The sequence below is a fragment of the Vulpes lagopus genome, chromosome 2, assembly GCF_018345385.1.
Source record: "Vulpes lagopus strain Blue_001 chromosome 2, ASM1834538v1, whole genome shotgun sequence".
NCBI lineage: Eukaryota > Metazoa > Chordata > Mammalia > Carnivora > Canidae > Vulpes > Vulpes lagopus.
This window is the reverse complement of record NC_054825.1, coordinates 130,564,495-130,579,998: the sequence shown is the minus strand read 5'-3', so window position 1 is coordinate 130,579,998 and position 15,504 is coordinate 130,564,495. Positions and strand designations below refer to the sequence as shown.

At 38.4% G+C, this 15,504-nt stretch overlaps 1 protein-coding gene across 6 annotated transcripts in view; it reads right to left on the bottom strand.

The window, feature by feature from the left end:
• TUT7 (terminal uridylyl transferase 7) overlaps positions 1-15,184 on the bottom strand; it is a 64,944-nt gene extending 49,760 nt beyond the window's left edge. For 3 of the 6 annotated variants that reach the window (XM_041742484.1, XM_041742480.1, XM_041742483.1), the window contains exons 1-10: positions 14,245-14,991; positions 13,264-13,814; positions 8,356-8,537; positions 7,936-8,052; positions 7,270-7,447; positions 5,618-5,706; positions 3,968-4,019; positions 2,922-2,991; positions 1,996-2,122; positions 699-818 (exon numbers count right to left, since the gene is read on the bottom strand). In XM_041742484.1, coding sequence (XP_041598418.1) covers positions 699-818; positions 1,996-2,122; positions 2,922-2,991; positions 3,968-4,019; positions 5,618-5,706; positions 7,270-7,447; positions 7,936-8,052; positions 8,356-8,537; positions 13,264-13,783 — 1,455 coding nt within the window. In that variant the 5' untranslated portion in view covers positions 13,784-13,814; positions 14,245-14,991. The other 3 variants (XM_041742481.1, XM_041742482.1, XM_041742485.1) reach the window with 3 other exon arrangements.
• Positions 15,185-15,504: the final 320 nt, after the last annotated feature.

The following is a 15,504-nucleotide window of genomic DNA, read 5'->3' as shown; positions in this document are numbered from 1 at the left end:
TAAGATTTTTATCAAAATAAATACCTAGGATTTAAAAGTGAAGTTTCCAAGAGGATGAGAAGAGTATCATTTTGACTTTGAGATGGAGACTTCCTCAATCCTACTATTTGACTAAACCAACTTTAATTTATGCAGAAAAAAAATAGTGGTCACATTACTGAATTCTAAATCATCTTAAACACCAAAATATTCAAGAGGCGATGACAATATTCTGCATTGTACAGTGTAACTAACAATCTCAATACTTCTCTATTTTCTTTGGTTTTGCAGGGAATAGGGAATGCAGAGAGCTAAAAGACAGAAACAGGAAGTTACAGAACCAATGTAGTCTATCTGGAGGTGATCTGTAAATTTAAGTATTAGTTATACCAAAAGGAAGCATGTACCAAAGGATACATTTAATTTAGGTTCACATCTTCTTGTTTTAAACCCTCAGGATCATATGAATTTTGCAAATTAAGAGCTTTTTCAGTTTAGAAAAATAATCCTAACCCTAGAGTATCCCAAAAGTATATGCCAGCATTTTGTAGTCAAATACACTAATATTTCAGCAGTGAGAGGCATGAATATTCACATTAGTAGGATAAATAAATTCATGTCCATTCTGATTAGGTTTCTAGATTTTGAAATTACACATAAACAATTGTGGCCCTGAAATAAAATCAGTATCAGATATATAAGCAAAAAAGGTTTTATACCCATGATCCTAGGTAAACAGGCAGAAGGGGTTCTTTCCTCTGTTGAAGAAAGAAAATGGCCATCAGGGCAAACACATAAGGTGGCAAACCTCCTTCTTCAGGGTGATCTATACTGCAAAGCTACAAATAAGAGAAAAAAGTAAGTATTATTTTGTAACAACCTATCATTTACACAATTTGGTGTAAAACATGAAACACCAGTGACCAAAAATAAGACTTTCTTAAACTTCTGGAGCAACCACATATTTGTGATGCTGAGTGGCAACCTCAATTTCAAAGTTTTCATCTTGCTAACTAAACTAGTATTTTTTCTTTCTTCTTTCTTTCTTTCTTTCTTTCTTTCTTTCTTTCTTTCTTTCCTTCCTTCCTTCTTCCTTTCTTTTTTTTTTTTTGATATCCACGGCAAATCTGCTCACTTGGTTAAAACGCTTGTTAGTGAAATAGAAATAATGATTCAATCCCAAGTGCAAACTAACTGGCTCTGCTCAGTTTAATGGTCCCCTCATCTGAACCTACTGCCTTGAAAATTCATGCTTTGCTCAGAAATGTGACTGGGGAGAAAATGTAGGCAAACTCATTGGCACTAACCGGAATAACAATTTAAAAAGCATAGCCTACTTCATGATGAAGCAGGAAGCAACTTTTAAAGGACCGTATATTGTAATTATCAATTCACCCAGTAAAGAGAGGCGCAGTCCTTTGTTCATCCTGGGCCTGAGCAATAGGAACCACATATTGTTACTGCCATTTCTTAATCAGTAAAGCTTTAGCTTTTCTCTATAAAGCACCCAGGCAGAATCTCAAGTTTATAATCATGATAGGACCTTAAGTTTTAAGGAAATACTAAACACTCTAACAAATACTAAAATATATTTAAAGCACATAGAAATGTAAGCATGACCAGAGACTGGCTTCCATTTTTGGAGTCTCTGCATACATGGTTGGAAATGGTATGGGAAACTTTATCTCAAACTTTCCTGTACCTAACAAGCACCTTGGGAAACTAGTTAGAATGCAAATTCTTGGGGCATGTCCTACATTTGACCCATAAATCTGATTTTTAATAAGTACTATAAATGATTTTGATCTTTTTAGCAATACTGTCCCAGTGAAATAGAGCGCTAAATTTTCTTTTCTGTAGACATTAAAATTTCTGTTCTAATACTCAGATGCCTACTCTCTTCCTGCCTATAAATTCGCATCCAAATGTTTAAGATGAACCATGCAAAGATCGAAGCACATTGTTTCGATATGCATATGTAGAATGTGCTCATGCACTTAAAGAACTCAAACTTACCTTTGCCCAGTACCTAAAGGCAATCACCAAAGGAACCAGCTTTGATTCAAGTTTGCCAAGGGCAGTTAAATGGTTTGTTGTCAAACAAGCATTTTCATTTCCTGCACTCACTTTACAAAGAAGACCACTGGTATGGTAAGGGGTGAGGATGAAAAAGAAAAAGATAAAGAAGCATTACACAGGTTATCAGATACCTTTTACACTGACAATAACTAATATGCACTGACAGTAAGTATCTTCAAAATGAAAATTAAACACTCACTAAGTCTTTATGGGTTATTTAGGTCACTGCACTAAGAAAAAGACAGTAGCTATTCTCTGAGCAAACTTTGTTTTTCAGAACTAAAATTCTGTATTTTCATACATTAAAACTATTTCTGGAGGGGGAACGAAAATTAGGAAAATACTGTAAAAAGTTTCAAACGGGAGTAAGAATTTATCTTTGTAAAAAAGTGTTTTCCCAAGAGTTGGAGGAATCTGCCTAACGAAGAATCATTACAGCCTACAAACCACCCATTTACTGTGGTGATGATAATGCTTCCAGATGGAGGAAGAGACACATGGGGAAAGTCATACTAATTGTTATTCAGCACTGCTAAAAAAGCTGCTAAAAAGGATGGCAAAGTAAGGTGGCTACAGCAAGTAACCATTCAATAAAGTTGTTTTTTGCTAGAATGAAATGGGTCAAAATGCTTCCTTCCTCTGCTCTTTCCTTTCAAATAATTTGATTCTTTTTAAAATAAAACACTTTCTCCTCTTGCATCAAATGCCCAAAGCATAGAGAGAATGCTACTAGTGAACCTGTGAAATTAACCACATAAAGAGCTTGTTATTCTAGAAATTGTGGACATTGGAATGTAATATAAAGTACATGTGCCCTTGGCAAGTTTCTATTTAATATATAAACAGCTTAAAGAATCGGAGACCTTTGCTTTTCTTTGCACACCACCACTGGCACCCTAGCATGGAAGTCTGCATCAACATCAATAAAAGACTCTGAGAAGAGAAGAAAAAATATTAAGTAGGTTAATTAAACTTCTGTTTAAAAGTAGAACTAGATAAAGCACAAGTTGTGACTTAATCTGGCCTTTTGAAAGAGGATTACAAAATAAAACTCTGAGACGACTTGAGAAGGGAAACAGTATTATGTACAATAATCAAGTAACCACATGAATTTAAAACCCTTATTTTGGATAACTCATGTTTGATTAAAAATGACTACATTATTGAATCAGAATATTTAAGTGCTATGTAGATAAGGTAATTAGAAATGTGAATAGGATATATTCAAAAACAAAACTGCTACAAAAGCCACTAAAATATCTGGGCTTAAAATACATATTGACCAAAGTAAGAAGAAATATTTGAGGGATCCCTGGGTGGCGCAGTGGTTTGGCGCCTGCCTTTGGCCCGGGGCGCGATCCTGGAGACTCTGGATCGAAACCCACGTCGGGCTCCCAGTGCATGGAGCCTGCTTCTCCCTCTGCCTGTGTGTCTGCCTCTCTCTCTCTCTCTGTGACTATCATGAATAAAAATTTAAAAAAAAAAAAAAAATAAATAAATAAATAAATAAATTAAAAAAAAAAAAAAAAGAAATATTTGAATTTGAAATATTTGAATCAACCCAAACAAGAAGGATGTGAAAGACTAATACCTGGGATGAGACTGTTTAATGAGGTATATGGAGAACATAAAAAGTCTTTTGAGTCCTAAGCTGGACATTACTTTGGACAACTGATGACCCTAACCAGTAGCAAGCAATTGGTGATTTATTAATCAGGGTTGGGTCACACGCCTTTACTGACTATAAGGTATTAATTTAAACCACAGAATGGTTTCTGTTTGGATATTACCCACAGAAATAATTAAAAGACACATGTCATTCTATTTTCAACATTTGACAAATTAAGATATCTAAATTATAGACAAAAGAAAAAATTAAGAGAAAAACGTGGGAAGAATGTGGCCTTACCGCTATTCTTTAAACATTCTTGAACAAGTAAGAGAACATCTGGCTGAGACATCTAGGAAACAAATCAATAAATGTATCACTAATCCATAAGGACTGTTGTTTCACTGAGAGAATAATACAGTATATTCAGTAATAATAAAGTAATCTGAAATTATCCAAAGTACTTTCCAAATTAGAAGGCACACTGCCGCCCCAGTAAATAAATTAATCATTATGCTATGTGCACACATCAGTCAGAGACAGAGATGAGTGCCAAATGAGGGCAAGAGACCTGTCACACAGTTAGCTCCTGATTAATGAATTCCTGAGGTAATCATCAGCCTCTCCACAAATCTCCAAGATGCGAAACTGTTAATGTCTCCTCTCATTCTATAAGACTACTTCAACAAACTGCTTGCTGGTCTCCACTTCAGCCTTGCCTCTCTCCAATCCTTGCTCCCTGTAGGAACTACAACCATATAACCTCATCAATCAGACCTAGTCATGACCTTCCTTAAAACCCTTAATGGCTTTCTACTGCCCTTAGGTCACAGTAAAACTCTTTCCCAAGGCCCACAGATCCTGCATGTTGGGCCCTCTGTCCTAATCTTAATGTTGCTTCTTTCTCTTGGTCCCTCCATCATGGCTATATAATCATCCATTCAGCTCCTTGAACAGGCCAAGCTCCACAGGGGATTTATTTGTTTGTTTGCAAACACTGCTCCCTCTGCCTGAAACACTCACCCTTTTACTTCCCTACTCCTTTTCATCGTTTAGAGCCTAGTGTCAATGTCATCGCTTCATGACCGCTGGATCTATACACCCCCTGTTCTCTTCTGTCACAGAACCTTGTTTCCCTGCATAGCTCTCATTATAATTAATCACATACATGTAATTACTTATCTTTTCCACTAAGTATGATTTAGATGAGGGAGGAATCCTAGCTGTTTTGTCCTCTGGGATCTAGGATAGTGCCTGGCATAGACTCAGTGAGTATTTGCCAAGTGAATAACAACACCAAAATGACTGCTGTGCTGATAAATTACTAATCAGAATTTAAGGTTAAAAGATGTGTAACCTCTACTGATCAGCTGGCCACAGAGCTGCAGCAGTCAGGGATGGCAAGGAATGAGAGGCTATGCAACAGAACACCTGGAGGTGATGCCCAGGAATGTTCTTTATTATTTTTAACTAGCAATCCAGGTAAATGGGTCTAAACCACCAGCGGTTGAACAGACAATCTCCTAGAGTACCTTCCAAACTCAAAATTCTGACTCATCCACATCTTTTTCAATCACATTTAAACCAGAAATCCAGGCTAGGTGTGGTTCTTCAAAAGCATAATTATTTTGACGAAGTAGGTGTATAAAAGTGGAAATTTAGGAACAAGTTGAGCTTTCAGGTCACAAATGTTTCCATGTCCAGACTGCTTAAAACCTGAAATCCTTTTCTGACACTGGAAAGTTGACTTTACCAAGATAATTTAATCCTCTCATGTTAACAGAACCTAAAAAGCCTCATTAGAGTCACATAGTTAGAATACCAGTATTTGAAGTAAGTATGAAAGATCTGCAGAGTAAAAGAAGTACAGAAATCTGTACAATATTAAAAGAAATGCTCTAAAATCAAAGGTAAGACAGCGCTCTGAAAATTCCAACATTTTGTACTTACAATGGCTGGAAATTGAATGTCGATGTTTACATCAGAATTTTTGAAACCCAATCTGCTACAGGATGACCCATATAATCTGAGAGAACAATCTGAAAAAAAATTAAGTCACAAATAAAGTGAAATTTCTCCAAAGTCATAACAAAACACTGCTATTTCAGAAATGGAACCATCAATTAAATTTACACATGAAAGTAAGACAGAATTCAAGTCTGGCATAAACAAATGAACAAGGAATGGTTGACTCTTTGCTCTTGTCTTCATTTTATCCTCTGTAACAGGGAAGGCTGTATTATCTGCAGTTTAGCTTGACAACTACTGTTTCATGTCAATTATAAAACACATTTTTAAATAATTCTAATTTATTATTTTATATTTTGTGCAGAAAATTCTATTTGCAAGGATTTTTACAATGTGAAAGTCAAAAACAGATGCCTAACTTTATCTTATATTTATAAACCTGATCGTATACTAAAGAGTTAATACAAACATTTCACCTTTTAGAAAACATAAACAGGTATAATATACTATAAAGATCATGTTTCAATAAAATAATCATAAAAATGACCTTCAGCATAAAGTTACTTTTCAGCATGATTATGAACAAAATAACCCTTAACATAATATATACTCTTAGGGAAACTTGAAAAGTAATCATAATTTCACTGATATAACTTAAAATGCTAGGCAATAAGCGATTCATTCTTCAGAGGAAGACATACGTGTGTGTGTGTGTGTGTGTGTGTGTGTGTGTGTATACTGTCTACATTTATTTATGGCATTTACCTCTCAATGTTTTCCTACTACTATGCCAAAAAATTATCTCCTTCCCGTCAGGGGATTTTGTGGGATTTTATAGGTTTGTTAAGTCAAGTGATTTCTTTGAGTTTTAGCAGTTTCCCACGACAAAGTACATTCAATTTTACAATGGAAATCCACAGCAAAAATCATTGACATGAAAAATGTCTTTCTGGGAACTTGTCTACAACACAAAGGATGAGATACAGATAAAACGAAATGAAAAGATTCTTGCCTTTTATTTTTATGAAAGGCATACAAATATGAATACATGCTATATTAATGCTTTTCCAATAGAACAAAGAGTTCTATGGGAGATATGGCAATAAATAGTGATTCTAACCCTAACTGTAGCTTACAATCACTTGTGGAGCTTTCTAAAAAATAGTTTTCTGTGGCTCCACAGACATAACTTGGAAAATTAATCAATAGGACACAAACTCTATTATAGTTTTCAGAGCTCATTTTAGGTGTTACAATTCCTTTTAAAAGTGGTTAAACAGAACCTTTTTTGGACAGATAACCTAGAAATGATTTGAATATACTTTTTATTTTAACTTAAAATATTGCATCAATTTAGTTGGTAGCAAGGTAAACAAGAAGATAGACAAGGGTCCCACAGTGCCCCCATAGTAAGTACATGTCCAGGGAAATTGATAATGAAGACAGGTTTAATGACAGTGCATGTAAAAGTCTTTGTTACCTTGGGGGAAAGCCAGAAGAAACAAAAACACACAAAAAATTAAGAACTTCAGGACATGGCAAATCAATTTCTATTCGATGAAAATTACTACTGGTCAGAAAAATGCATGAGGCACTTTTAGGTAGCTAAAGAGAAAAACAAATCTAGAAAATACCTGGTAACTTGTGTTGGAACACATTTTCCATGATACGTTTAATTTCTAGTCTCTGTTCCAAGTTCTCATTGTGTAAGCCAAACTCCTGTACCACTTTGTCAATGGCAATACCAATTGCATTTATCTGGGAGGGTGTAGGCGGGGGTAACGTAGTGAGCAACTCTTCCTCTTGCTTCTCCTTTTAAGATCAATATTGAGATTAAAAATGACTCACACAGTTTTTACCTTCTACCATTCACTGAGACAACACCCTGTAGAATATTCTGGAATATTTTTCTTAGCTCTCCCTCTCACTTTAGCTATGTTAGTCTTCAGATCATCAAACATATATACTTCTTTATGCACATAAAGTGATAATAGAAGACAGGGATAAGGAAAAAATGCAGGGAAAGAACATTAAAAGCAGCAATGACAAATCACTTGCTTTATTATTATTGGCATAAGGGCATATACCGAGGTCCTATCAATGACTTCATTCACCCTGGTACTGTTTTTAAAGAAATTCACAAGACTGTCTGGCAAAACATGTCTGGCCAATGTAAAGTATTTTAGCTAAAATAAATTCAGTAATATAAGTTATTAATATCATAGCCTTAAAGAGAGGAAAGTCGTAAAGATGGCAAGTAAAAACAACTGACAGATTTGTTTGAGTTACATTAAACTTACCTTAATGTTTTTCTTGTGTCTCTTCTCTTTGATATGCTTATGGGCAAATGCAATGGATTCAATTAAAACATCACAAAGTTTGCAGGTGTACTTAGCTGTAGGGTAGTTTCTTGGTCGCTATAATTTAAAGAGATTTAGAGAGAGATATGTGTATCTTCCAAATACAGGCAAACAGATATTAGCCAGAAATTATTTCCCCATCGCTTCAAAAACTGTTAACATATTATTGTCACTTTTTACCACTATCCTAATAGTCATTTTTTGGAAGTGATTCTATTAAATCAAACTGAGTATCACTTTTAACTCGGTGCTTAAAAGATATCTGTGGTAGAGCACCTAATTCACCAAAGCACACGTTCCCAATTACTAGCATAGTTTAAACCAACACAAGGGTTTTAAGTAACAAATAAAAGACATTACCCTTTTTAGCCTGTCGATGAAGTCTCTTTTTAATCGCTCCTCTGCCTGCTGTAAGCCCAGGAGCTCCTTCGTCGAAAGCACAGACTCGTCTATCACGGGGCCTTCCAAGTCTCCGTCCTGCTCATTTTCCTCATTTCTAGTCCTACGTGGCTTCCGAGGTCTGGACCTCTGCTTCTTGTTTTCTTAAGTCAGGGGGAAAATATTATGGGCAATATTGAGCAATACCACTCTGACAAAAAATCAGACCATACAATTTTATTCATATGTATTTATTCACTAAATAATGTGATAACCTGAATGACATCTGAACACAGCAAAAGGAAAGCTCTCCCATGGATAAAATGTGTGAATCCTCATTAACCACCTAATCTGGAAACATCAATCCATAGAAATCCTCTTTTGGGAACACTGGAGAAGAATTTGCTTCAACCATACAATGTGATTTTATCATTTCTTCCCAGTATACTCCTGAATATACTCAAGCAATAGAAAAATTATCCTCTGAAGGCAAGTGTACCTGTAATTCTAATATGCCTAATATGTCATGATATACTATGTTAATGTATCTAATATATTCTTGTATACCTATAAGTGTATCTGTTATTCTAATGAAAACTATCCACATTTGCTTTCATTTTTTTTTAAGTGAACAGAGCAAGATGGACAATATGATCTTCAAAGGACTAAGAAATCAACTACATTCTCATGTGGAATGAATATTCATCATTTAGTTGTAAATTTAGCTTTCAGGTAACGGGCCCTCCCCCAACACTGATACAAGAAGTCTAAGCCAAAATTTTATTTCCTGAGGACAATTAGTTCCCATCTTATCTTTACTTTCATTTTAGTTTCTTTGAACAGTCTGCTCAATAAGCACATTTCAAAGAAAAAAGGTCATTAGTTGAAATAAGTTTTCTACAAGTACAGACTAATTCATTAAACTCTGCTGTTAGTTCTCCAATCTTTATAACTAATAAACGGATCTCTTCCCTTTTAAACTTACAACTTTTCTACCTGTGTAACTGAAGATGTCTGTGGGACCTAGCTATTAAAATAAATTGTTTTAAATAGCTTTGATAACTTCAATCAAGCTCTGAAAATTACCCCTTCGGTAATACATATGGTCAAAATAAATCTCATTTCCCCAATTAAATTGTGATAAATGGTTTGAATAATATTTAAATGGCTTATCAAAAGTTAATCTTTCAAAACATAAACCTACTGAAAAGTCCTGCATGAGGCAATTCCCATGTCAAGTTTTCAGTGGGACTCACTCACTTCTTGGACAGCAATTAGAATGAATCAGTTGACTGAAAAAAATTCCAAGCCAGAAAAAGGAGGTAGGTATAAGATCTCTAATTTGCAAAAAGCTGTTGCCAACACCTCCAATGGGAAAGGAGTAAGCATTGTGCTCAAAGTACCATAAGATGAATATATAATGAAATTCTGTAAACAGCTTCTATAAGTGGTAATTAAAATAAAGTATTACGTCAAATAGTTTTTTTTTAAGCAATCAAAATGGACCAAACAAATAAAATACTAAAAGGTAAAGTAGTCCCTTGCAGAGAAAAATCAGTCTACTTTAATATTTGCTTTTTAACACTCTCCTATTCCCAATGAAATTATCACCATCTTTTAAGGACAGCACTCTCCACTGGCATCAACTTCTGAGATAAGCACTTCTTTTAACTTAAGAGGTGTGTCTGTGTTCATTTAATTTGCATATCTCTACAAGTTCTACCCTAAATAGTTATATCTGATTTCAGTGTTCATAGCAAGTTTCTTACTTTGGCAAATAATCATTAGGATTTACACTAACATGTGCAATATCCATTGAAAAGTCCATATTAGTTCACAAAACAGTAACTGATGTTTTTTAACTGCTAATCCCTTTTTTAACTGCTCTCTAATCACAAAAGCTTTTCATATAACTGTCTGCTGTCATCTTCCTGAGTGACTTCAGTTTCCCTCCAAAGAGCATGATTAACTCCTTGTTTTTTCTTTTTAAAGATTTCATTCTTAAGTAATCTCTACACACAACACGGGGCTCACACTCACAACCCCAGAGATCAATAGTCACACGCTCCAGTGAGCCAACCAGGTGCCCCATTCCTTATTGTTTTTATAAAGAGAAGTGGATGACTGCAGAAATTCTGTGTGATGACAATGACAGCAGCGGTCATTACTATTTTTTATGCAACAGGTGCAATGCAAGTACCTTACATGCATTGCCTTGGTTAATACCTATAGTGATCCTCTCATAGATGCTCAGATTATTCCCACTGTACAGATGGGGAAAATGCTGGCCCAGGGAAAGAACTTGCTCAGGAACACATGACTAAGTCAAAGTAATGGGTTTTGAAATAAAGATAAAAAAACATGGATGGAATTCTGAAATTCAGCCTTTTATCTAACAATATAGGAACTGGAAAGAACTTACTGAAATTCCCCTTTGTTGCATATCCATTCACATCTAGAATGGACCATGAGTTTCATAGGACTGACTGCATGGTAAAGAGAGTCAAATATAATCTCATTGAAGGGAATCTTGAAAGACAACACAGGGTATTGCTAAAAAGTTCCCACAATTACATAGAGGAAGACTACCTGGCTCATCGCAGGTGTCTTGTAACATGAATTCTCTATATACAGTATTCCAAGTCTCCCATATTTTATTTGCACATGGCCCATTATTCCATTCACAAAGGACATGTGTATTTGAGTGGATATTTTCCAGCTAAGATCACTAATGGCATTGTCCCAAATACATTAAACTGGCAATCTAGGATATTTGAGGGATGAAGTACAGGGCGGTAACGTAGAACTGAAAAATAGAAAATAAGTATTAAAGAACAAAGCAACTCTAAGATAATTTTTACTATGTTTTCTCACATCATTTAATGAGACTCTTCCTTATTAAGACAGAATTCCAATTCAAGGAAAATTTCAGTCCCTTTAATGAGATCCTTTCAGGATCCTGAGTGCAGTGCAAAGTTTATATTTCAAATTGAATTTCTATCTACAGTAAGTAATTTTATATCAAAGTTTAAGATTTCCCTTATGAAGATTTTTTTCAAGTGCTAGAAGCTGAACAGTCCTTCATCTAGCAACTGTGAAAGCACACACTTATTTTTCATATAGTAAGAACAGAGGGGTTTTTGGATTGCCTTCAATTAAAAGGACAGTAAAAATGTATGTACTTCCTTTTCAAAACCACTTAAAAGCAACTTTTTAAGCTGCTTTTCAGACTAAACAAGAATACATACATAAGAAGTCTTTGGTCTGTTAACAGTTCCTATTAATGTCTGCCTGGTTGCAAACTTTTATTCTATAAGCCTTTGTTTTTATAATGCTACTCAAGACCAACTTTTCCTTTTAAAAGACAATTGTTAACCGAATTAAGATATTCATGTCCTACCTGGACACGGTAATATAGAAATATTTAAATATTCACAAGCTTTAAAAAAGAAAAACATCAATCAAAAGCTGAGAAGTTATCAAAATGTGTTGGGTTCCCTCTGTCAGACTCAAGGTCCAGTGAGGCTGAGTTAATGACCAAAGAAGCATAGCACTCAATTTCAGTTCCACTTCCTCATCCACCACCCCACAAAAACAAGTCTCCATAAATTTAACCTCACCAAGCCACACAGCTGCCTGCTTTGCAAAACTGTGATTCTGCCCTGATCACAACAGCACTACATCAGACAATTCCTTCATTTTCTAGCTTTAAGACTGATGAAGCCAAGATTTTCTCTCTCCTGGAATTCCTTTTTAACACCTCATTCTGTTTCTGCTATTTGATACAAGGCATTTTCTCTTGCTTTTCCCATCTTAAAAAATATAAAACAGCACTTTTTCTCTCATTTAATACTATCATAAAACCCCTTAAAGATAACAAATGCCGTTTTCTCTGCTAAGTATTCTAAATGTTCAGGTACGAGTTCAAATGCCTTACCAATAACATGCTTAAATGTAAACTGTGCACTGTGAGATAATGCAAAAGAAAAGGGCTTCTATAAGCCTTAAAGTGCTGGCCAATTTGCCACCCATTCTATATGGTCACTAAAAAAGGTTTGCAGTCAATATATTTAAAAGCCCATTTTCCCAAGCATAATTTGCATTTTCAGACTAGTTTTACTTTTTTCCTTCATATTTATGTTTATTTCATTTCAGCAATTACTGTCCATTAGATAATTTTCCTGTTTATAGAAATCATTGCTACATGGAAAAATCTATTCACCTTTTAGAAAAAGGTATAACCACCTTGGAGCAATTATTATCAAACACAGAGGGCACTTAGAAATGGGTTTTGGTGCTACAGAAACTAAAAGGCAAAACTTTTATCTGTATTTCTGACTTTCAAAACTTAATATGTCCCAGCCCTTTTACCATGCTCACTTTTCAGGAAAAAAAAAAAAAAATCTGGGAGATTCATGCTCCAGCCAAAAGACATATAACCCTCTGTGACAGGAAATATATACAATCTATATTGTGTATTTACATTGAATAATTTTTTTTTTTAGCTTTATATTCTGTCATTTATATTATGGACACATTCACCATTCAAATACAAAATTACAATACATAATTTAGAATATACAAACATACCACTCAGAAAATATGATATAGTCCCCATGGGGAATATAATCACCCTCTTCTGTAAAAAGCATCAGTGGGAAACGTTTACTGACATAAAATGAGCCTCATAGCAACTTTTAAAGGGACCAATACATACAATGTGTTGAAGTTGCCCAAATACCATGATTACAATTTTTAAAGTATTCACATTAAATAATAAGCAGGAACTATGAAAGATCAGAACTGGAATGCTGAAAATAATAAACCTCATTTGGATGAAAAAGACATTGCGACTTTGGGGTTGTAACTTGACAAGTTGGAACACATTACCAGGGCTTCCCGCTTCCATTTCTGACATGGTTTCTAGGCTTGTCAAGTCTTTATGAAATAGCCGTCTTACAGTTCTGCAGCCTCTTCCATCTTGCCACCTATATCCATCCTCACTTTCTTGAAAGGAGTCTTTTCTTGGTCGGTTTATAACAGGAATTCTAGGTCCAGGTTTGAATTCCCTCCAAGTGTCTGAATTACCAGCAAGTTCATCAGAGAGCCATCTCTTACTCTGATCTTTGTGGTTCTCATTTATCCAAGCAGGTTGACTGTAAATTGGGTTTTTAAACGCATAGGGATTGCTGGAAACAGCATATGGTCCTTTTCTGGGGGTATTCCCATAGTTCCCTGGTGTTATTTTTTTTTTTGGAAGGCCCTTTTCCATTTTACTGCTATGGCCTTTAGCATAATCATCCATTATTAAGTAATCTTGTTGGGGGTGACCCCTTCTGAAATCCTCATCATCTATACTCCCTCGGTCTTTAGCGCGTTTCACAAAATAAGGTTTTGCAGCATCTCCCATGGTCTTTGACTTCAATTTTCTTACTCTGCACCTGAAAGAAGGCATTTTGGGAAATCATCAAACTATAACAAGATATCGTACCAAGCACATGAAACACCACACGTTTATTGCAGATGTTCAAAAGCCTACGGAAACTGTTCCTTTCCTAAGGTCCATCCCATTCTAATCATCAGCGCGTTACACTAGAAGTTGGGAGGCTCGAGTCCTATAATATTCTCCACGAAAATCAGTACGTACTACTTAGCATGACGATTACATCTGTGACTAAGGGAAGCTCCTCACAGTCTCGAGAACTGCAGCATCAAAAAATGTCACTCCCGTGAAGCTGGTTGGCTTTACCTCTAAATCAAAAGCGCCTCTCCACAACACAAAACCAAGCCCTCATCCCAAGCCTATGTTGTTAGAAAACTCCGGAAACGGTCTTTAAAAAAAAAAAAAAAAAAAAAAAAGTTGGCAATTACTTTTACGTGTTGTACAAAGTAACCGAAACTTTCTGCGAACGTCGCTCATCTCCTCGCGGCCCCACTTCTCTGTCCCTTCTGCGTCCTTCAGGGAAGCGTCTCGGCGCCCCGTCCCCAGCGTCCAGAGCCACCGGCTGCGGTCGCTGAGGCCGGGCAGGGGCCCGCGCCCCACCAGGGCTCCCCGCTCGCCTAAGGGCTGGGCTTCCCCCCGAGAGACCACTCCAGCCACCCTCCTCCGTCCTCATCCTCTAGCCCCACACAAGTTTGGTTTGGTCGCGGGCAGCATTTCTCCCTCTCCGACCCCGGTCTGATCGCCCCCCCCCCCGATCTGCCTCAGTTTCCAGCCTCCGGGACCCGAGGCAGAGGAGGGGGAGGCGTCCCCGCACCCCCGGCCACGAAACCACCTCGGGGATCAGGAAGCAGGAAGTGACCTGCGTCCTCGATGGGGTTCCGGGGTCCCCCCGGCCGGCCAGGGGCCGGGCCCGAGCGCCTCCACCCAAGTCCCTCCTTCTCCGGCGTCCGCAGGGTCCGACACAAAGTGAAGGTGCGGACTCGAACCGAGAGCTCAGCGCCCGCCGGCCTGGGGGCTCCCGGGTCCGCGCAACCGGGGCGCGGAGGCCGGCGAGGCACGGAGCCAACGTTTCTCCCGGGCCGGGCCCGCCCTCTACTCCGGAGACCAGGGAACCCCCCGGAGGCCCACCGCGGAGGCGAGTCTGGGAGGGACGCGGGGAGAAGGCGCCCCGGAGCACTCACCACCTCCGCCGCGGTCCCCCGCCTCTTCCTGTCCCGGCCGGGCTCCCTCTCCGTGTTTTCCTTCGGCCCCACTTCCGGCGCTCAGCGCTGTCTCATTGTGCGCGATTAGGGGCCGGCGGTCCCCCGCCCGAGCGCTCCGCCGCGCACGCCGGAAACGCGCGCCGCGCCCGCAGGGCCGCCCGACGCCCCGCCCCGCCCCCTCCCCGCCCGACGCCCCGCCCCCTCCCCGCCCGACGCCCCGCCCCCCCGCCCCGCGGGCTTCCGCAGCCGCGCGCCGGCAGGGCGCTGGAGCCCTGTCTGCCCCGGGAACCCTGCTCGGTCTCTCGTCTCCTCGCCGGGGCCGGCCTCGCCCAGGCCCCCGGTGACTCCGAGGCCTTGAAGGCCCCGGGGAGGCGCGGGGAGCACGCCTCTGGCTCTCCGCGGGGAGGCGCGGTGGGCTCGGACGCCGGGCGGCGCGGCCTTGCCCCAGGATGCCCTGGATGCCCTGGATGCCCCTGGACGCCCTCC